The 24,059-nt window shown below is 45.7% G+C and overlaps 3 protein-coding genes across 3 annotated transcripts; all 3 read left to right on the top strand.

Moving 5' to 3' along the window:
- Positions 1 to 12,696: 12,696 nt before the first annotated feature.
- LOC125513233 (uncharacterized) lies at positions 12,697 to 13,366 on the top strand. The gene is made up of 2 exons (XM_048678286.2): positions 12,697 to 12,944; positions 13,038 to 13,366. The coding sequence occupies exons 1-2, from the start codon at positions 12,801 to 12,803 to the stop codon at positions 13,209 to 13,211; spliced, it is 318 nt and encodes a 105-aa protein (XP_048534243.1). The 5' UTR covers positions 12,697 to 12,800; the 3' UTR covers positions 13,212 to 13,366.
- A 1,940-nt stretch (positions 13,367 to 15,306) lies between these two features.
- LOC125517318 (uncharacterized) lies at positions 15,307 to 15,636 on the top strand. Its single transcript, XM_048682513.1, has one exon. It carries the CDS (start codon positions 15,307 to 15,309, stop codon positions 15,634 to 15,636), a length of 330 nt encoding a protein of 109 aa, XP_048538470.1.
- A 1,704-nt stretch (positions 15,637 to 17,340) lies between these two features.
- On the top strand, positions 17,341 to 17,661 carry LOC147966455 (uncharacterized). The gene has a single exon (XM_087527259.1). It carries the CDS (start codon positions 17,341 to 17,343, stop codon positions 17,659 to 17,661), a length of 321 nt encoding a protein of 106 aa, XP_087383385.1.
- Positions 17,662 to 24,059: the final 6,398 nt, after the last annotated feature.

Raw genomic sequence — 24,059 nt, forward strand, 5'->3', positions numbered from 1 at the left:
CTCTCATAATAATTACATGTAAGATCATAATCAAATTCAACAATATAGCTATCACAAAACATATTCTTAACACGATTCACATGTATGCAAAGTTGACACTCTTCCAAAATAGTGGGATTAACATTAACTAAAGTCATAACCTCTCCAAACCCACTTTTATTAAGAACTTCATAAGATTGAACATTCTCCAAATATGTGGGATCTAAAGTTGACACTCTTCCAAACCAACTTTCAATATTATTGCAAACATTATAATCAATCTCATATTGATCATGGGGCTTAAAAAAATTTCAAGATCAAAAGAAGAATCACCCCAATCATGATCATTGCAACAAGTAGTAGACATAGCAAAACTAGCATCCCCAAGCTTAGGGTTTTGCATATTATAAGCAAAATTGACATTAATAGAATTTATACTATCATCATTGCACACTAATAGAAAATGGAGCTTTAGCGCCGGTTCGTAAGGGCCTTTAATGCCGGTTATGGTACCGGCACTAAAGGGTGGGCACTAAAGCCCCCCCCCCTTTAGTACCGGTTCGGCACGAACCGGCGCTAAAGTGCCACCACGTGGCGTGAGCTCGCGCCCTGGTATGGGGGACCTTTAGTACCGGTTGGTGTTACCAACTGGTACTACAGGTTTTTTTTTGAATTTTTTTTTGAAAATTTTGGGATTTTTTTTTTGTTTTTTTCTATTTTTTTAATTATTTGATGATTTAGTCTCTAATCACCTCTCTTAACTGCTCAAGTGTGGATCACTCATTCCAAATCATCTAACTTCCCGACCGGTCACCCATCCCTCTCACTACTCCAGCCCGAGCACGCTTAACTTTCGGGTTCTATTCTCCTTCGTTTCCGAGTCTGCACTTGTTGTTTTCCTGACAATAGTAAGATGTCAATCCTATTAACCCTCAGGAGTTTAGCTTGAGCATGAAGTCACACATTTCACCGTTTGAGTTTGAAACTATTATTCTAAAAAACAGTAATTATTTAGTAACGCTAATATTTCTTGAATAAGTTTGACAATAGTTTGACCACAGTTTGACCAGATTTGACCAAAATTCAAAAAATTGAAATAATTATTTAGTAACACTAATATTCTTGAATAATTATGTAGTAACATTAATACTTCTGGAATAAGTAGTTTGACCAGATTTAACCAATTTTTTTAAACAAACTGAAATTTGACCATATCTTTTTTTCCTTTTGGAATTTGAGGATTCTAAAAAAGTCCAAACAGGCCATAGGCCGTCTCCATCGGATGCGGATTTTCGTGCTGAATTTTTTGATATATTATACGTTTTTTCCGACATCGTATGCAAAAGTTATAGCCGTTTTACATTTTCCCTATACTTTTTGCAAAACATGTCCAAATTGTAGTTTTTAAATTTTGCTAACTAGTAGATGTAGTAATATAACTACCTCTCGAAGGATTTTATTTTTTGAAGTTTTTATCATTTTCTTTTGATTTTTTCAGAACTGAAATGGCGACACACAGGGGGGGGGGGGTAGAGTTTGAAAATTGCCCGATAGTGCCGGTTTGTGTCACAAACCGGTACTATAGGTCAGACCCCTTTAGTACCGATTCATGGCACGAACCGGTACTAAATGTTAGACCTTTATTACCGGTTCGCACCCCTTTAGTACCGGTTCGTGCCACGAACCGGTACTAAAGGTTCAACACGAACCGGCATTAATGCAAATCTGTTCGAACTGGCACTAATGGTACCATTAGTACCGGGCCAAAATCAAACTGGCACTAATGTGCTTCACGTTTGACCCTTTTTCTACTAGTGGCAATCATGATTTTTATTCAAAGATCCATCGTGAATCACTCCATAAATTACTTCATCCCAATTTTCAGATTCACGAATTTCGAGTAAAACTTCATGAAGATAATCTATTGCACAAAACTCACTAACAATTGATTCATCATAATTGGATCTCTTAAAAAGATTAGCAAGCGGATGAGGATCCATAGATCTTAGGTTCTCTGTTTAGCAATAAATAAACAGTTATTCCAACCAAACGAGCAAACGAGCCAAGTAAGACATCAAAGCAAACGAAAAGACGAACAGAAGAAGGGTGAATAAAACGGCAAGGGTGAAGTGGGGGAGAGGAAAACGAGAGGCAAATGGCAAATAATGTAATGCGAAGGATAAGAGTTGTGATGGGTACTTGGTATGTATTGACTTGTGTGTAGACTCCCCGACAACGGCGCCCGAAATCCTTCTTGCTACCTCTCGAGCATGCGTTGGTTTTCCCTTGAAGAGGAAAGGGTGATGCAGCAAAGCAGCGTAAGTATTTCCCTCAGTTTTTGAGAACCAAGGTATCAATCCAGTAGGAGACCACGCGCGAGTCACCTCGTACCTACACAAACAAATAAGAACCTTGCAACCAACATGATAAAGGGGTTGTCAATCCCTTCACGGCCACTTGCAAGAGTGAGATATGATAGAGATAATAATAATAAGATAAATATTTTTGGTATTTTTATGATATAAATTGAAAGTAAAGATTGCAAAATAAAATAGATTGAAAACTTGTATGGTGGAAAATAGACCCGGGGGCCATAGGTTTCACTAGTGGCTTCTCTCAAGATAGCATAAGTATTACGGTGGGTGAACAAATTACTGTCGAGCAATTGATAGAATTGAGCATAGTTATGAGAATATCTAGGTATGATCATGTATATAGGCACCACGTTCGTGACAAGTAGACCGACTCCTGCCTGCATCTACTACTATTACTCCACACATCGACCGCAATCCAGCATGCATCTAGAGTATTAAGTTCATAAGAACGGAGTAACGCTTTAAGCAAGATGACATGATGTAGAGGGATAAACTCATGCAATATGATATAAACCCCATCTTTTTATCCTCGATGGCAACAATACAATATGTGTCATTTCCCCTACTGTCACTGGGATCGAGCACCGCAAAATTGAACCCAAAGCTAAGCACTTCTCCCATTGCAAGAAAGATCAATCTAGTAGGCCAAACCAAACTGATAATTTGAAGAGACTTGCAAAGATAACCAATCATACATAAAAGAATTCAGAGAAGATTCAAATATTGTTCATAGATAATCTTGATCATAAACTCACAATTCATTGGATCTCGACAAACACACCGCAAAAAGAGTTACATCGAATAGATCTCCAAGAAGATTGAGAGAACTTTGTATTGAGATCCAAAGAGAGAGAAGAAGCCATCTAGCTAATAACTATGGACCCGAAGGTCTGAGGTAAACTACTCACACATCATCGGAGAGGCTATGGTGTTGATGTAGAAGCCCTCCGTGATCAATGCCCCCTCCGACGGAGCGCCGGAAAAGGCCCCAAGATGAGATCTCACGGGTACAAAAGGTTGCGGCGATGGAATTAGGTTTTCGTGGTGCTCTCTAATGTTTCAGGGTACGTAGGTATATATAGGAGGAAGAAGTAGGTCGGTGGAGCCACGAGGGGGCCCATGAGGGTGGAGGGTGCGCCCAGGGGGGTTGGCACGCCCCCTGCCTCGTGGCTTCCTCGTTGGTTGCTTGACGTCCACTTCACGTCCTCTATATCACATTTGTTCCAAAAATCACGCTCCCGAAGGTTTCATTCCGTTTGGACTCCGTTTGATATTCTTTTTCTGTGAAACACTAAAATAGGCAAAAAAAAAGACAGCAATTTGGGCTAGGCCTCTGGTTAATAGGTTAGGCCCAAAAATAATATAAAAGTGTATAAATAAGCCAATTAAACATCCAAAACAGAATATATAATAGCATGGAACAATAAAAAATTATAGATACGTTGGAGACGTATCAGGGAGAGTGAGGGGCGGACGGTGTGGAGAAGATAAAGTACTTAGCAGTAGCGCGTATTAGGGGAAAGCGCTACTGCTAAACTACCTAGCAATAGTTCGTTTCAAGGGAATTGCTACTGCTATACTTAGCCTGGCGGCAACGGTGGGGCAATTTTAGTAGTAGCGACGTTTGCCCCAGCTGCGCTACTGCTATGTACATAGCAGTAGCGCCTTCTGTTGACACGCGCTACTCCTACTTAGCTACTAAGCAGTAGCGCCTCATTTTATCCTGCGCTATTGCTGAAGTTCTGTGTATAAGGTTTTCCTTAGTAGTGGCATCTATCGTGGATCTAAGACTGACAGTAGAATGGGGGGTAAGTATGAGGAGGCAAGATCCTAGCTATGGAGTAGTTGTACACACGAGTTTTACGAGTTCAAACCCTTCTCGGAGGAAGTAACAGCCCCATTCTACTATTACTGGTAACGTCTGCAGTAAAGTGTTATAAATGCCCATAAAGCTATGGTTTAAGTCTTGGCCGTTGCAGAGTGGAGAGTTTCTCATCTTCTAGTGGTCGAGTGTCTTCAAGGTGGTCGAGTGAGCACGTCTTCATGGTCGAGTGGACGATGGTTTCTCTTCGACTGCTTCTGATTCTTTATAGAGATGTCCTTGGGGAAGGTATGTCGGACAGGTCCATGACCCTACCCTAGGTACATAGCTTCATCATTAGCCCCCGAATGGATCAAGGTTTGAGTGGGGAAGGAGTTGGAAACACTTCCGACCCATTCTTTGTGTTATGAGTATATCCTGTTCTGGAACAATGAGTTGAGGTGACGACGTCGACTCCTTACTTAGTCGCCGTGGTCCATTCTTTGTTTTTGTCGAGTGAATTTTCACGGCAGAATTCCGAATGACAATGCGGAGGATGTTTGTCTTCAGTCTGACAGGTTGTTCTGCTCTCCACGGATCTCGCGGGATTCGAATTTTGGGAAGCGCGCCAGACGGACGGAACCAAGGTTATTGGGACGAATTAGGCATGTCTCCTCGATCCCCGCGCCACCCTTTTCGCCACGTGTTGCGCGCGCGATTGTTGCGGGATTTGTTTAGATCGCCTGGGTCCACCAGTCAGTCACTCGGATGATGACCTTATAAAAGGCCTCAGACCAGGCCTCTGCCCCGTGCGCTCCCATTCTCTCTTCTTCTTCTCTCAATCTCTCCGCCACGCTCGCTTCCGCCCTCGTCGCCGGACCTTTACTCGAGCTCGACCCGCTGCCATGGGGAAGGAGAGGACGGTGGCGCTGGAACGCGCGAAGAAGGTGACAGCAAAGGCGAAGGGCAAGCAGACCAGCCGGGGCGGATCCTCGTCGAGATCCGGCATGCCGGCGGGCTGGATCCAGGGCGACTGGATCTGCTCGACAATCACCCAGGACGACCTCGACGACCTGGTGGAGGGGGGACTGATCCCCCACAAGTCAGCACGGCTCCCGGGGAATGAAACCAAGCCGCAGCCGAGGGAGGGTGAGTGTGTTCTCCTCGCCACCCACGTAGATCGCGGATTCTCACTGCCTCCCCATCCTTTCTTCCAGGGTTTTTTGAACTTCTTTGGAGCTCAAGTCCACCACTTCACCCCAAATACCATAGTCTATCTGGCCGCTTTTGTGTCGATGTGCGAAAACTTCTTGGGTTGTTGACCGCACTGGGCCTTTTCAAACACATCTTCACCTGCCGATCCCAGTCGGTCAAAAAGGCCGAGTCGAGTGACGAGAAGACACAAGTGATCCAGATGTGCGGGGGTCTGGGGATCCAGATGAGGAGCAAGAGTACTTTCCTAGCCATGATTCTTCCCGACTCGGTCCGGGGCTGGCAGTCGACTTGGTTCTACTGCAAGGATCAGCCGACCCCGGGCCAGTCGACTGGACTTCCTCCTTTTTCTTTGGCTCGAGTGGAGAAGCCTGCCCCCCTGAAGGTAGTTCCAGAAGAGAAGGCGCATGTCAAGGTGCTGGTCGAACGGGTCGTCCAGCTTGTCCGCGACGGGGTGACCGGGATGGACCTGCTAGAGGTCTTTCTCAGTCGACGCATCCAACCTCTTCAGGAACGCGATCATCCGATGTGGATGTACTTTGGGCTCGAGGATTCCACTCGGATCCACCCGGAGGACGTCAACGAGGATACCTTGGAGAAGTGGTTGATGGGGATCACCAGCAACAAAGACAACCCTCGGGGGTCTAGGAGGGTGATTCCATTCGACAACTCACACCAACCGGAGCAGGTATAATTCTGTCTTATCAATTATCTTTTCGATTCACCGAGTGACATCTTGTTTATGGTCGATTGAATTTCCTTTGATCGTTGTCTTTTCAGGCCCTCATCGACATGTACTCAATGCCCAACGGAGTGCAGGACCAAGAGGCTGAGGAAGAAGGTAGCGGTGGCGAGAGCAGCGAGGAGCATTCGGAGGCCGAGGAAGACGAGGAGAGCGACGAATCGACTGGTGACGAAGAAGTCGACTCGCCTCCTCGCAGGGAGAGGAGATCCAAACAAGCCCACGACCCGGCGAGTGCTCCAGACTTAGTGGCCGCACCGACTGGTCCGTCTTCGAAGCGTCCTAGGACGTCTTCCCCGACGCTGATTGAAAAGGCTCCAAAGCAGTCCAAAGTTGCGCCGCCTCCAGTGCCGAAAGCCACCTCTTCCAAACTGCCAAAAGCTTTGCCCAGGATTAAAGTGACCATTCCTACTATCTCCGGGTAACCATCTGACTTGTCTTTTTCGTCGACTCGATTAACCAGACGTAACCAATTGAATACGGGTCTTTGCAGTGCTGCTACGTCAGGAACCTCTTCTTTCCAGTACCGAGACGAGGAAATGGAAGATGCGGTAACCTCCAACCCAGGTATAAACTCTTGTGATCTTGTTCTGGATTCTTTGGTCGACTGCGTTCGAGTGGTTCACTTGGGGTCGAATGATCTGCCTTGCAGCTCCACCCAACATCATTGATCTTCCAGATGACGATGAAGATGTGGCTCCTAAGCCCAGGAAGAGCAAGAAGGTAGCAGCTGGCAGGGTGGCTCAGCAAGAACTAACTACAACACCTCTCGTCCGTCAAGCTGAAGACGCGGGCAGGGCCTTTGTGACGTTCGCTACACCCTTGTCGAGTGGGCATCCCGCACCGTCGACTACACCTTAGATTCCTTCAACCGTCCAACTCCACACCACAGAGCTCCAAGCCACTGCACCTGGGTCGTCTGCACACTTTTTCACCAGCTACCGCATCCCGGACAACCAGTCGGAAGCGGCTGCGGAAGCCATCCGACAGGCTGACATGATGATGGAGCGGGTGAATACGGTACACGAGAACAGCCAGGCTGCCTACGACGCCAGTGCCGCCCTTCGGGCCAATGTCTAGGTGAGTAGAATTTCCGACTGTTTTTGTTCTTGAAAAATCTTCTTCTACACAATCTCCTATTGTTTGCGTCGAATTAGAGCACCCACTGGATGTTTTGTTGCTTTTGGTAGTTTCGCTCTTCCACTTGGTCTGGGCGAGTGGGATCAGAACCGATGGGGGCACGTTAAGTGCACCCACTGGGTGTAGTCCCCGAGACCACGGTCGGCTGCTGGCAGTCGACTGGGGTCTGAGTTCTTCTTTCTTTTCTTTCTACTCCTTACACTCGACTCTGGCGGGCCGGTCGAGTAAGATCTGAACCGGTGGGGGCACGCCAAGTGCACCCACTGGATGTAGTCCCCGAGACCGCGGCCGACTGCTGGCAGTCGACTGGGGTCTGAACAGCTTGCTGCCCTTTTTTTTACCCTGGTCCGGGCGGACCGGACGAGTTGAGTCTTAGTCAGCGGGGGCACGCCAAGTGCACCCGCTGGGTGTAGCCCCTGAGACCGCAGTCGATTGTGTGCAGTCGGCTGGGGTCTAAATGGACTTCTTTAGGTTTTATTCACTCGGAAGTGAACCACCTTTGATCCTATCGATTGATCCGTCTTTTGCCTTCTGCAGAAGTCTTGTACTCTTATTTCCATGTTTGCTGAACTCGAGGAGAAGCAGAGGCAACTCAACTTAGACTTGGAATTGGCTCAGCAAAATCTGAAAAAAGCTCAAGACGAGGCTGCTGGTATGGAAGGTAACTGATTGTCGACTGACTCTCAATATATCTCTTTGATCTCTTCTTTGATTCGATTGCTTCTTTTGCAGAGAAAATGAAGTTGGCTCTGGAGAAGAAGGACTCGGACCTCGCCGGTGCACAGAAAGCAGCCCAAGACAAAACCGCTCTCGCAGACAAGAAGCTTGCTTCAATCGGAACGCTTGAAGGAGAGGTGAACAAACTGAAATCTTGTCTTAATGAAGCTAACCGCGAAGTGACCAGTCTGAAGAAGGACAAGGTCGTCCTGAATGAAAAGTTGGAGTCTGCAATCCGCAAGAGGAATGACACAGAAGCTTATCTGAGGACTCTCGCCAAGAAGCTTTATCTCGCGCTGGAAGGTATTTCCTTTAATCCGACTGTGTTGATGCTTGTGATCGGATCTTGCTCGGTCGATTAACTAACTTTTGGCTGCAGAACTCTGCCAAGACTTCGATGAAGAAACTGGAAGGGTCGAGACGGGTCTGGACCCTATCGCTTCCCCAGTCTGCGACGAAACTGCGATGAACGTGCTCCAACTGGAGTCCCGTATCGCCAGCGCCACAAGCTACCTCGCATGCCTGAAGGAGGTTTTCTCTCGAATCGACTCATCGCTTTGGCCGGGGGCGGCGCTTCAGAATGACCTGGAATCCTTGATGACTCGATTGAACGAGATCCCTGACCGAGTGCAAGAATGGAAGAAATCCTCTGCCCGGTGCGGTGCTGACGTTGCGTTGTCCTTGGTGCGAATCCATTGCAAGGAGGCTCGTGAAGATAAGCTGGCTGCGATCAAAGTCGCTAACACCAAAAAGCACGACTTCCAGTCCTTCATGGAGACTTTCATCGCTGCCGCCACTCGGATTGCTGATGGGATCGACCTGGACTCATTCGTGGAGCCTGCCAGCCCTCCTCCGGCCGAGCGAACAGACTCATGAAACCTGAATACGCTTTAAATTTGCCTCGGAATGCCGAGTGATTAGTGTAACCGTTGAACTCCTTCGGGCTTGATGCCCGAGTACTTTTGATTTACTGCTCGGAACCTTTAGGATTTATCTGAATTTGGTTTATTTCCGAATGTGCTTGTGTTTGTCCTCGAAAGGACTTTACTCACTGCTTTGAATAGTCTTTGCGCTGGAGACGCAGAAGCTCCGAAGGAGAAGGTTGCAGTCGACCTGCACCTCGTCGTCCTTGCGGATAGGGATGGACCGGACGTTGTATTTGTGCCGCAGCTCCGAAGGAGAAGGTTGCAGTCGACCTGCACCTCGTCGTCCTTGCGGATAGGGATGGACCGGACGTTGTATTTGTGCGCAGCTCCGAAGGAGAAGGTTGCAGTCGACCTGCACCTCGTCATCCTTGCGGATAGGGATGGAGCGGTCATTGTACTTGTGCCGCAGCTCCGAAGGAGAAGGTTGCAGTCGACCTGCACCTCGTCATCCTTGCGGATAGGGATATGTTTCAAACTTAGGTGAGTACTGGACTACAACTAAGTCTCCTAGTGAGAGAACTTAGGCGAGTGCTGGACTACAGCTAAGCCCCCGAGTGGGAGGGTTGCTCTCCACTCGGTAGGATATTTTCAAACTTAGGCGAGTACTGGACTGCAGCTAAATATCCTAGTGGGAGAACCTAGGCGAGTGCTGGACTGCAGCTAAGCCCCCGAGTGGGAGGGTTGCTCTCCACTCGGTAGGATTTCTTCAAACTTAGGCGAGTACTGGAATACAGCTAAGTCTCCTAGTGGGAGGACTTAGGCGAGTGCTGGACTGCAGCTAAGCCCGCAAGTGGGAGGATCGCTCTTCACTCGGTAGGATTTTTTCAAGCTTAGGCGAGTGCTGGACTGCAGCTAAGCCTCCTAGTGAGAGAACTTAGGCGAGTGCTGGAGTGCAGCTAAGCCCCCGAGTGGGAGGATTGCTCTCCACTCTGTAGGATTTTTTTCAAACTTAGGTGAGTGCTGGACTGCAGCTAAGCCTCCTAGTGAGAGAACTTAGGCGAGTGCTGGACTGCAGCTAAGCCCCCGAGTGAGAGGATTGCTCTCCACACGGTAGGATTTTTATCTGGAGGACATATCTGAGCCTGTCTCCTCGAGGGGATACCAGAACTACTCCAACACCAGAATTGTTCAGCATCTTGGATCCGTCAAAGAACATGGTCCAGTGCTCAGAGTGAACTTGAGTCGGCAGTTGCTGTTCGATCCACTCGGCAAGGAAATCTGTTGTTGCTTGGGACTTGATAGCGTTCTTTGCCTCAAACTTGATATCCAGGGGAAGGAGTTCAATCACCCATTTGGCCACTCGACCAGTTGCATCTCTGTTGTGCAGAATCTCTGACAATGGAGCGTCGCTGACGACTGTAACAGAGTGATCTGAGAAATAGTGTGCAACCTTCTTCGTGGTCATGTAAATTCCATAGACAAGCTTCTGATAATGAGGATATCTCTGCTTTGACGGGGTCAGGACTTCAGAAATATAATAAACTGGGCGTTGAACCTTATAAGCTTTTCCTTCCTCTTCCCACTCGACCGTAAGTACTGTACTGATGACTTGTACAGTGGCTGCTATATAAAGCAGTAGAGGCTCTTTGCTGATTGGAGCAGCAAGCACCGACTGGGTGGAAAGCAGGGCTTTTAGCTCTGCAAATGCTGCATCAGCTTCTGGGGTCCACTCGAACTTGTCTGATTTCTTCATCAGTCGGTAAAGAGGCAGCGCCTTTTCACCGAGACGAGAAATGAATCGACTTAGGGCGGCCAAGTAACCAGTAAGCTTCTCGACATCATGCACACGCACAGGGCGCTTCATTCGGAGTATAGCGCCTACTTTCTCTGGATTAGCATCGGTTCCTCGTTCGGAAACAAGAAAACCGAGTAACTTTCCGCTTGGAACTCCAAACGTGCACTTTGATGGATTGAGCTTGATATCATACCTTCTGAGGTTGGCAAAGGTTTCAGCAAGGTCAGTCAGTAGGTCGGAACCTTTACGTGACTTGACCACAATGTCATCCATGTATGCTTCCACATTTCGACTGATCTGAGTGAGCAGGCACTTCTGAATCATCCGCATGAATGTGGCTCCGACGTTTTTCAAACCGAATGGCATTGTGACATAACAGAAGAACCCAAACGGGGTGATAAAAGCTGCCTTTATTTTGTCAGGTCCATACAGACGGATCTGGTGGTACCCGGAGTAGGCGTCCAAAAAGGACAAACGCTCGCACCCTGCAGTCGAGTTGACTATCTGGTCGATGCGAGGGAGAGGAAAGTGATCTTTCGGGCAGGCCCGATTGATATGCTTGAAATCAATGCACATGCGAAGTGAGTCGTCTTTCTTTGGGACCATGACAACATTGGCTAACTACTCGGAGTGGTAAATCTCTCGGATAAACTCAGTTGCCAAAAGCCGAGCCACCTCTTCCCCGATTGCCTTTCTTTTCTGGACGGCGGACCGTCGAAGATGTTCTTTGACTGGTTTCTCCGCCCTCGACGTGGTACTAGTTTTTGTTGGTCGAATTGTGGTACGTAGTTTTTGCTTTAAGTAGTCCGCTAGGTCCAGATCAACACAACCCCATTGGCCACTCCACCCCAACTCAGTCACTAGTTGACCACGCTGTTTCCCTCTGGCAAATTTGACAAATTTGACCTGTGGATAAAATCAAATCACAGAATGAACTGTCCGTGAAACTATTTCACACGGCTGACCTTTTTGTGTGACGCCCGACATGAAGGCATCACACTACACTGTGCAACGCCTCATAGATAGGCGCTACACGCCTGACCAGCGTTGCACCCAAACTGTCTAAAAATTGCCAAGTTATTGTGCAAAGCCTGAGAGCTAGGCGCTGCACCGTATAGTGTGGCGCCTAGCTCTCAAGCGCTGCATTAGTGGTTGCACTACAAAATGAAGCAACCACTAGTGCAACGCCTAGAAACTAGGCGCTACACTGTATAGTGTGGCGCCTAGCTCTCAGGCGTTGCACACTGACTTAGTAATTTTTGGATCATACGGGTGTGACGCTAGCCAGGCGTGTAACGTCTATCTGTGAGGCGTTGCACAGTATAGTGTGGTGCCTTCATGTCAGGCGTCACACAAAAAGGTCAGCCGCGTAAAATAGTTTCATGAACAGTTCATTTCGTGATTTGATTCCGTTCATAGGTCAAATTTATCAATTTTACCTTTCCCTCTCTTGGTCGCCGGTCGGTCTCTCCCAGTCCCCTGGCCCTATGCACGCACGTAGCGACGAGACAGCGTCGCAACTTTCCAGGGGAGGATGCGTGCGCCGCCGTGCCTGACGGACCAAAGCGCGAAACCTGACGACACTGTCCACCATGCATGCATGCAGCCTACCAGCACTTCCGGTGGCTCCGTTTGATCGGGCATTTTAGTAGCAAGTAATCCAGGAAGGGACCATCATCAACTACTTGATTAAGACACGGCCGGCCCAGCTTTCGTGCAGACATCCGGCCATGATTAAAGGTGGCAAGAAGTCCATTAAGTAAGGCATCCGTCGTCGTTGCATGCATGCACGGGTACGGGTTAGCGACAGCGACCCTACAGACAGAGACATTGTCAAAGCAGAAGTGGTTTTCAAATGGTTTTGGAATTTTAAATTTTGCAAGTCCTGTAGATAGATAGCCCACTCTACTGCCGGAGGGTAGACATGAGTGCAGCAAACACTCGGACGGGTCGTAAAGCAACCGATGTGTATATATATATATATATATATATATATATATATATATATATATATATATATATATATCTGTTGTAGTGTCTAGTGCATCAAACCACTTCGCCCACTGAGCTACAGCTCCTGCCTCTCTAGTCTATCTCTAGGTACTTCCATCTGAGCTGAGCCTGAAGAGTGATCAAATTGAAGCAGTATTCTCTCAAGCAAATCTTTGACAGGATGAGGAGCTTCGTCTGCTTGTCACTGGGTGCAGCTGTGATCTTGCTTCTGGTATTGGCTTCGGCCATGGAGGCTGGAGCCATCCGACTCGACGCGGGGACCCGGGCCTCAGTCAGCGGCGGCAGTAACCAAACGGCCACTGATGTAAGTGGTTCTGAAATTTTCATCACCTATTGTCTGAATCTCTGAACCCGTTTTCTCAGGATGCTAACGTGCTTGTGTTATTTAAAAATGCAGAAACCAACTATGAACAATGTCGTCGATGTGGTCAAGGCTTCTGCTGGCTCAACAAGCGAGACGAAGAAGAGCGTGGACGTTGCCACGGGTGAAGTTAGGGCGGTGGCGCATAAGATGCCAGAGTTCCATGAGGACTACTACGGCCCGAGTGATCACAGCCCTAGGCACCACTGATGGAGCAAATTCTACACTGTTTGCTTTGTTTGTGTTTCCTCTCTCGATCGATGATCTCTTGTAGAACAGAGTATTTATAGCTAGGTAGACGGTGACGGCTGTAGGCTATTCATGTAAGCTCAAGCAGTGGGCACATGGCAAATAGATAGCGTTGATGTGCTAACATTCTTGGCAATACGAGGTTCAAATTTCAAGCAAGACGTGTGACTGTGTGAGATGTTGTGTGCCTCTTGACCGATCAGTCCTCGCGTGGGCTTTCACCATTACAGATTACAAAACTATCATGATATTGTCACCGACACTTGATGGAACCAATTGGTTGCGTCACAATATCTCACATCAACATCAGGTGGCACTATCACGATATTAGCCTAGATTTTCAGCAACCTGATGACAAGAGCCAATTTGTTGACAGGAAAGTGTGAAAGACAACTCTAATTATATATGTGGATATATATATTTGCAAACTTTGCATAATTTATTGAGAGTTTTTTTCTGCACCAAGCGGTGCAGAGGCCTGGGTTTTCAACATCCTTCCCGGAAAAAATTAATAATTACTCCCTCCGTCTCATAATGTAAGATGTTTTTTGACACTGGTGTAATGTCAGAAAACATCTTACATTGTAGGACGGAGGGAATACAAACAAACAATGTAGTTGCAAGACTCCTGCTTTTTTGAAGCATAGTTGCGAGACTCCTGTTTTCTCTGAAGAGTATTAGATGGAGAATTATTTTGAGTCCATGTACCAGTGAGCATTTTTTTCTCTAAAAAATGCACCAGTGAGCACTATGTAAACTGCCGGTGGTTGATTTGTGGGCAAAGCACATACCAGTTCCGAGCCCATGCATACGAACCCCAAGAGTGGAAGCGTTGCCGGATATGCTGCAGTGCTGTTGGCCAAGTACTGCCGTACTTTACGTCCGGGCAGGAACGGTGTACTAAATTATCGCAAAGCTACGTACAACCACTATTTCGCACATGCTCAATGATAGCTGGATGATTGATTGAGCTTAGCCACCTTTTGCAAGGTAAGGATAAGTGCTGTCACTAAAGAATGCAGTACATGCATGATGTTCTCAAGAGAGGGTCGCAACTATGTAGTTGCAAGACTCCTGCTTTTTTGAAGCATAGTTGCGAGACTCCTGTTTTCTCTGAAGAGAGGGTCGACAAAAAAGGCAAAAAAGAAGAAGAGAAAATAGCATTGTAGTATTATTTTTCATAATCATTAAAAAGCAGGCTAACGTGGTACTCCAATATTCAGCTAGAAATAACATACTACGGCCATGTATTGTGTGTGTTGTGCTCTCTGGTATACTCCCTCCTATCGGAAATAAGTGTCCACTTATTTCCGATCGGAGGGAGTATATTTAGTTCAAACAGGACCAATATGATCACCAGGAAAACAAAATATAGAGCATGTACAGAGCTAGAGCCAGCTACCATTCCAAGCACGCAAAAGCTACATCCAAAGCGTGTCCACAGATTAATCCAACATAACCGCCAGGATTTTCTCTTCTCCCCGTAGATGCTTTCATAAGACGCACGCACGCAGCCTCTGTCAATGCACCTACGTCGTTAGCTAGACTAGACAGACCGGCACCCAACCTTCCAGGACCGGGCAATGCGTGCGGCACCTGAAACCAAACACAAGAACCTAAAGCTTCTTGTGCTTAGCAGTTAATTTAAACTGTTCTAGTGTTTGGTTAAGTACTAAGGAACAAACTAGTGGCTTAAACAAATTGTTCATGGCCCAACTTTTGTGGAAACATCCTCCCATTTAGGGTGGCATGCAAGGACGGTCTCTATATATTCGAGTTATTAGTTGCAGTGATTCAGAGTCATTTGCACTAAGAAATAGTTGTTTAATTTGTATATGCTGTTGATAAACCACTCCTGACAGACATCAGTGCAGCAAACACCGGGACGGGTTGCAAAGCTGAATGCATATATACCATCTATCACGACATTAGATGCATGCTTGAGTTCAAACGACTTCATTAGCCTAGCTAACCTCTCCTCTCTACACCCTCTTCTGAGTTGAAGACTCACTGAAGTATACTCTCCAGCTAGTCAATGACATTGATCTCTCACAAGATGAGGAGTTGCAATTCCAGATACTTGACACTGGCTGCAGCTCTGATCTTGCTTCTGGTACTGATGGCGGACACAGAGGCTGAAGCCATCCGGCTAGATGCAGAGGCGCGGGCATCACTCAGCGGCAGCGGTGGCAACTTAATGCCGTCGATGCAGAAGCCGATTGGGAACAATGTCGTCAACGTGGTCAAGGGTTCTGCTGGCTCGACCAGTGAGACAAAGAGGAGCGTCCAAGTTGCTGCAGATGAAGTTAGGGCGGTGGCGTATAAGCTGCCGGAGTTTCATGAGGACTACTACGGTCCAAGTGATCACAGCCCTAGGCACCATTGATGGAGAAAATTCTTCTTTATTTCCTCTCTTGATCGATGATCTCTGTCTAGAACTGACTAGCTAACTAGGTAGACACGGCGGCTGCAGGCTGCCAGAATTACTTTGTAAAACTCATGTAAGCTCACGCAGTGGGCACATGACATAGCGTTGATGTGCTAACATTCTTGGCAATACGATTTCAAGCAACATATGTGAGTTGTTGCCTGCCTCTTGATCGACCAGTCTCGTGCAGCATTAAAGATTTACAAAGTTCCCACGATTTTCAGTAACCTTTGACGACGACCTGCATATAGAACCACCAATTTGTATCAAGAGAACGGAAGATGTAGTGGTTGCAGTTGTAACAAGCCAGCGAGAGTTTTTAGAGAGAGTTGTGGTAAGTGCATGTGCCAGTCAGCACTATGTACACTGCCGGTGGTTGTATATCTGCCAACCGTGGAAGCGTTGCCGGATATGCTGCAGTGCTATTGGCCAAGTACTGCTGTACTTTGCTATGTCCGGGCAGGACGGCTCACTAAAGTATTCTGATTCTGCATAGTATATAAACCCACTGTTTCTCACACATGCTCAATGATAACTCGATGATTGATGGGGCTAGCTAGCCACCTTTTGGAAGGCAAGGATAAAGGCATCTTCAACGGCGACTCTCAAACCGCCCGCTTACGTCCAGACTGCGCTGTCTGGATCATGAAAGTCATTCAACATGACCCTGTATCAATCGGCGAGCAGTCCGGACCATGATTTTCCCGCAAATCGGAACCAAACGTGGGGGTTTGCAGGAGTCCGGACACGCTAAACATACTCCAGTATTCAGCAAGAAATAACATACTACGGCCATGTTGTATATTGTGTGGGTTGTGCTCTCTGGTATATTTAGTTCAAACAGGACCTATATGATCACCAGTAAAACATATATAGAACATGTACATAGCTAGAAACACCATTCCAAGCACGTAAACGCTACATCCAAAGCGTGTCCACAGATTAATCCAACATAACCGCCAGGCTGTTCTCTTCTACCCGTAGACGCTTTCAGAAGACGCAGCCTCTGTCAATGCACCTACGTCGTTAGCTAGACTAGACAGACCGGCACCCAACCTTCCAGGACCGGGCAATGCATGCGGCACCCCGGAACCAAACCCAAGAACCTAAAGCTTCTTGTGCTTAGCAGTTAATTTAAAGTGTTGTATTTGGTTAAGTACTAAGGAACAAACTAGTGGCTTAAACAAATTGTTCATGGCCGTGGAAACATCCTCCCGTTTAGGGTGGCATGCAAGGACGTACCCTGTTAATTAAAGTAAATTAATGGCAGTGATCCAGAGACATTTTGCACTCAGAAGTAGTTGTTTAATTTGTACTTCCTCCGTCCCAAAATTCTTGTCTTAAATTTGTTTAAATATGGATGTATCAAGTCTCTTCTTAGTATTAGATACATCCGTATCAAGACAAATCTAAGACAAGAATTTTGGGACGGAGGGAGTATATGCTATTGACAAACCACTCTTGACAGACATTAGTGCAGCAAACACCGGGACGGGTTGCAAAGCTGAATGCATATATACCATCTCTCATGAGATTAGATGCATGCTTCAGTTCAAACGACTTCATTAGCCTAGCTAACCTCTCCTCTCTACATCCTCTTCTGAGCTGAAGACTCACTGAAGTATACTCTCCATCTAGTCAATGACATTGATCTCTCACAAGATGAGGAGTTGCAGTTCCAGATACTTGACACTGGCTACAGCTGTGATCTTGCTTCTGGTACTGACAGCGGCCACAGAGGCTGAAGCCATCCGGCTAGATGCAGAGGCGCGGGTATCACTCAGGAGCAGCGGTGGCAACTCAGTGTCGTCAATGCACAAACCGATTGGGACCAATGTCATCGAGGGATCTGCTGGCTCGACAAGCGAGACAAAGAGGAGCGTCCCGGTTGCTGCAGATGAAGTTAGAGTGGCGGCGCATAAGTTGCCGGAGTTTCATGAGGACTACTATGGTCCAAAAGATCACAGCCCTAGGCACCATTGATGGAGCAAATTCTTATTTATTCCCTCTCTTGATCGATGATCTCTGTCTAGAACTGACTAGCTAGCTAGGTAGACACGGCAGCTACAGGCTGCCAAAATTACTTTGTAAAACTCATGTAAGCTCAGTGGGCACATGACATAGCGTTGATGTGCTATCATTCTTGGCAATACGATTTCAAGCAACATATGTGAGTTGTTGCCTGCCTCTTGATCGATCAGTCTCGTGTGGGCTTGCACAATTACAGATCACGATTTTCAATAACCTAATGACAACCTGCAAATAGAACCACCAATTTGTTTGATCGAAAGACAATCCTAATTATTACTTTTTCGATAAAGGGTGCCTTTATTAACTCAAAATATAGCATCAAGTAAATAACAAACATGATGAGCGACACCTGGCCTCTGCATAGCAAGTCCTAGTTATAGATAACAAGAAAGAACGATGTCAAAGTTGAAGACTCTCCTCGCGCCTAACCAGCGGAGTTTTGAGAGAGAGAGAGAGAGAGAGAGAGAGAGATGCATACCAACCCCAACAGTGGAAGCATTGCCGGATATGCTGCAGTGTTGTTGGCCAAGGGCTGCTGTACTTTGCTATGTCCGGGCAGGACGGCTCACTAAAGCATTTCCGATTCTGCATAGTATACACACCCACTGTTTCCGACACATGCTAAATGATAACTAGATGATTGATGGGGCTAGCTAGCCACCTTTTGGAAGGCAAGGATAAGTGCTGTAACTAAATAATGCAGTACATGACGTTCTCAAGATGACAGTTTGTACAAAAAAAGGCAGAGGGAGTTAAAGAGGAAATGGCGCCACGGAGGGGGAGGACGAGGAAATCGGTTCATGTAGAAAAAATTTACGGGCAACTCGCATATGGTGCCCACCTTGGAGCATCTCTGATCGAACCCCTATCCTATAACTTTCTAAAAAGAATGTCCAATTTCTTTCAGTCTTGGACACGTACATTTGAAACAAATGCACCATATTTCATCAACAGTATGAATGATTCAAATGCACCATATACAACAGTTCAACTACAAATATACATATAATTCATCCAATCCAATAATTCAATTTAAAACATGCATATACTTCATCCAAAAGCCACCAAATAGATCAAGTTTATCCAAAAAACCACCACATGGTGTGTCTTATGTCTTGGACCAACCCTATCAAGTTCATACTAGACAAAATCAAGCACTCCCATGCCCACCATCACGACGGCCACCACCATCACCACGGCTGCCACCATCACCACCAGGGCATACATCGACTTGCAAAAATCTCATCACGAGTGAGTTACCAATATTGCATTGCCGTGTCATCCATCGTTCTCGGATCCATGCATGAACATGATAGCATGCTCTTCCGCCTTCTTCTCTTTTGCAAGCCTCCCGTCCTCGAGTGCAACCCCATCTCCTTTGCTTGCACCTTCCTCGCTTCGGCCGCCACCTTTTCACTTCTCATCCTCCATGAACATGAGCTCGGTCCAGCTCGCCATTTTCTCTACCTTCCTTTCTGCTCCAATGCTTTCTTGGTTTCGATCATAGCACAAAGCTCCTCTCGGTACACGTTGATGCCTCCATTTTTCTTTCCCTCCTCTGCAATCTTTTGCCCATCTGGCCTAGTGTGAGGATTTTCATCATGCTCATCGTCAACATCAACCGATATGCTAATTCACTAGTAGAAAAAAGGGCTTTCGTTCGGACCTAGCCAGCCCATTAGTCCCGGTTCTTCCACGAACCGGGACCAATGGATGCATTCGTCCCGGTTCGTGAGCCCAGGGGGCCGGCCGGGGCCTCGTGGGCATTGGTCCTGGTTCGTATGGACCCATTTGTCCCGGTTCCAGGCATGAACCGGGACCAATGGGCCTCGCTCCTGGCCCACAAACATTGGTCTCGGTTCTTGGCTCGAACCGGGACAGAAGGCTAGGCTTTAGTCCCGGTTCCAGCCATGAACCGGGACAAATGAGTTGCCTATATATACTCCGTCGCTGCAGCAGAGCACTCCACAGTGCTCTGCTTTTTCTGGCCGGCGAGGAGAGGGCATTTGGGTGCTCTAGCTCACCTCCTATGCACACGAGGTGTTCGATGAAATGCCCAAGCCACGCTAGTTAAGGTTTCTCCTCTCGAAGCTCGACCTCCAAGCTCCATTTTCCCCGAGATTTGTCTAGGTTTAGCGGTCCGTCACGTCCCGTCCCCGTCTTCACCGCCGTCGATCGCCCGCGCCGATCTCGTCGCCTGCACCACTGTGGTGAGCCTCTTATCTTCTTCTGAAAGAAAAAAATTCTTACTTTAGATAGATACTTGTCTAATTTTCTTACTTTTATTATTGCTTGTGCTTATATAGTGCGATGATTTTGGTATCCGCCCCCGTCGGCCCTCGTCCTGGCTATGATTCGGATGTGGTATATATTATCTTTTATAACTATTTGGTTCATTTATTGTTTATGACAATTATGCCCATCAAGTTGACATAGATTTTATTTATGTAGGAGGTAGTTGAACCGGAAATTCCAACCGACCCTATTGTCGAGAGGTTAAATTTAGTTGAAGAAGAAAACAATTACTTGAAGGAAAAAATAAAAAAATTGAGGAGGAGAAGATGATATTGGAGTTGCATGTTGCGGATGTCGTCGATGATCACAAGATCAAGATGGATGCAATGCGGTTGAAGATGAGAAAGATTAGAAAATGTGTCATTCATACCGAGGCTTGGTATCATTATGCCGTTCGATCAATTTTTACCTTGGTTGTGATTATGATCGCATTTATTGTTGCATTGAATGGTTTCACATAGTTTCAATGTATGGTTTAACTAGATGCTCTGGAGAGCTATATGTTGTTCAATGAGAACTATGTATGTACTTTGTTTTTAATGTGATGATGAACTTCTATTAATTTGGTCACTTATCTATCCATGAGTGCTATATGTACTAAATTAATGATGTAGCTTTGAATGGTGCATTTTATACACGAAGTGCATCCAGTTTTTGCCGTAAGCCTCTCTACTTTCTTGCACATGCTATATGGATGAAATGATGATACCATGCCAACTTCAAACCTTTTCAGAGTTCATTTGTAGTGCTTTTCAATTTTGGGGTCTTATAGCTCAAAATAATCAGTAAATGCATGAAAAATAACAAATAAAGTCAGAAAGGGTTGAAAATTGATGATGTGGCTTTGAATGGTGCATTTTGAACACAGAAAAAGTATGGAGTTGAAATAAGTTCAAAAAAATGAAATCCCTTTGTAACAGACGACTTTCCGTATGAAACCCTGATACTTCGAAAGAGATTGTGCATTTTGTACACGAAGTGCATCCAGTTTTTGCCGTAAGCCTCTCTACTTTCTTGCACATGCTATGTGGGTAAAATGATGATACCATGCCAACTTTCAACCTTTTCAGAGTTCATTTGTAGTGCTTTTCAATTTCAGGGTCTTATAGCTCAAACTAATTAGTAAGTGCATGAAAAATAAAAATTGAAGTCAGGAAGGGTTGAAAATTGATGATGTGGCTTTGAATGGTGCATTTTGAACACAGGAAAACTCTGGAGTTCAAATAAGTTCAAAAAAAATCCCTTTGTAACAGACGAGTTTCCGTATGAAACCCTGATACTTCGAAAGAGATTGTCCGTTTTATACACAAAGTGCATCCAGTTTTTACCGTAAGCGTATCTACTTTCTTGCACATGCTATGTGGGTGAAATGATGATACCATGCCAACTTTCAACCTTTTCAGAGTTCATTTGTAGTGCTTTTCAATTTCAGGGTCTTATAGCTCAAAATAATTAGTAAATGCATGAAAAATACCAAATGAAGTTAGAAAGGGTTGAAAATTGATGATGTGGCTTTGAATGGTGCATTTTGAACATAGAAAAAGTATGGAGTTCAAATAAGTTCAAAAAAATGAAATCCCTTTGTAATAGACGAGTTTCCGTATAAAACCTTGATACCTCGAAAGAGATTGTGCATTTTGTCCATGAAGTGCATCCAGTTTTTGCCGTAAGCCTCTCTACTTTCTTGCACATGCTATGTGGGTGAAATGATGATACCATGCCAACTTTCAACCTTTTCAGAGTTCATTTGTAGTGCTTTCCAATTTCACGGTCTTATAGCTCAAAATAATCAGTAAATGCATGAAAAATAACAAATGAAGTCAGAAAGGGTTGAAAATTGATGATGTGGCTTTGAATGGTGCATTTTGAACATAGAAAAAGTATGGAGTTCAAATAAGTTCAAAAAAATGAAATCCCTTTTTAACAGACGAGTTTCCGTATAAAACTCTGATACTTCGAAAGAGATTGTGCATTTTGTACCCAAAGTGCATAAAGTTTTTGCCGTAAGCCTCTCTACTTTCTTGCACATGCTATGTGGGTGAAATGATGATACCATGCCAACTTTCAACCTTTTCAGAGTTCATTTGTAATGCTTTTCAGTTTCAGGGTCTTATAGCTCAAAATAATCAGTAAATGCATGAAAAATAACAAATGAAGTCAGAAAGGGTTGAAAATTGATGATGTGGCTTTGAATGGTGCATTTTGAACACAGAAAAAGTATGGAGTTCAAATAAGAACTCTCATACTTCGAAAGAGATTGTCTGTTTTGTACACAAAGTGTATCCAGTTTTTACCGTAACCCTCTCTACTTTCTTGCACATGCTATGTGGATGAAATGATGATACGATGCCAATTTTCAACCTTTTCAGAGTTCATTTGAAATGCTTTTCAATTTCAAGGTCTTATAGCTCAAAATAATCAGTAAATGCATGAAAAATAACAAATGAAGTCAGAAAGAGTTGAAAATTGATGACGTGGCTTTGAATGGTGCATTTTAAACACATAAAAACTATGGAGTTCAAATAAGTTCAAAAAAATGAAATCCCTTTGTAACAGACGAGTTTCCGTATGAAACCTTCATACTTCGAAAGAGATTATCCGTTTTGTACACGAAGTGCATCCAGTTTTTGCCATAATCCTCTCTAATTTCTTGCACATGCTACGTGGATGAAATGATGATACCATGCAAAAAGAAAAATAACTAAAAAGCTTTTATAAAACTCTAATATCAAAAAGAATGAACTAAAAAGCTTTTATAAACCTCTAGTATTTTCTAAACTAAAATTATATAAAATTCATGCCACTGAAATTATCAAACTATTTTCTGTTCAAAACATGAAAAGCAGAAAGAAACAAAATAAACTTTAATAAAAAGTAGAAACAAAATAAAATAAATTGAAATTTAATAAAATAAATAAGTAGAAACAAAATAAAATAAAATAAACTTTAATAAAATAAATAAGTAGAAACAAAATAAAATAAAATAAACTTTTATGAAATAAAGAAGTATAAACAAAATAAACTTTATAAAAGTAAAATAAATAAAATTTAATAAAATAAATAAAAATAGCAACAGTAAGGTTTTTTGTTGTAAGTAGATATAAAATAAAATAAATAAAGCAACAAAAAAAAGTGCCAACTACTGGGCCATCACGGCCTGAATATGACTAGAAACCCTACCATGGGCCAGGATTCAGGCCCGCAGAAGGCCCAGTAGGCCCATCAGGCATAGCAGTGACAATTAGGCTTGTAAGCCTGCAATCGAGAGGAGCTCGAGAGGGGTGCGGCAGTGGGGCTTATAAACCACTCCGCGCCCCTCTCAACTAGCGAGGTGGGACTAAAGTTTTGGCCACAGGGAGCACGAGGCCTTTGGTCCCAGTTGGTGGCACCAACCGGTACCAAAGGAGGGCATTCGTATCGGTTTGTACCAAAGGAGGCATTCATACCGGTTTGTGCCACCAACCGATACGAATGCCCTCCTTTGGTACCAGTTGGTGCCACCTACCGGGACCAAAGGTCTCCGCTTCCCGCCCTTTGGGCTGCTGAAAAGAGACCTTTGGTCCCAGTTGGTGGCACCAACTGGGACTAAAGGGGGCATTGGTACCGGTTTGTGCCGCGAACCGGTACCAATGCCATGGGTATATAAGAAAACACTTAGCAGTTTTGATGAAATCCATCACTTCTTCTCCCCCGACGCCCTTGCTCTTCGTCGTCGCCGTCGCCGCCCGACGCCCCTGCTCCACCTTGTCGTCGCCGCCGCCACCGACGCTGTCAGGCTGCTCAACGTCGCTGTCGCCGCCGCCACCGACGCTGTCAGGCTGCTGAACGTCGCTGTCGCCGCCGCCACCAACGCCGTCAGGCTGCTCAACGTCGTCGACCCTCGCGCCCCTGACGCCCTCTTCCCCGACGCGCCCTCGACCCTCGCGCCCCTGCCGGCCCCGACGCGCCGCCCCCTGTGAGCACCAGCCTGCTCCCGCGCCCCTCTCCTGTCCCGCGCCCCTACCCTGCCCCGCCGGCGCCGGCGCCGGCCCCTCCACCGTGCCCCTGGATCCGCC

The sequence above is a fragment of the Triticum urartu genome, chromosome 6A (assembly GCF_056163025.1).
Source record: "Triticum urartu cultivar PI428250 chromosome 6A, HENAU_Tu73, whole genome shotgun sequence".
Taxonomy (NCBI): domain Eukaryota; kingdom Viridiplantae; phylum Streptophyta; class Magnoliopsida; order Poales; family Poaceae; genus Triticum; species Triticum urartu.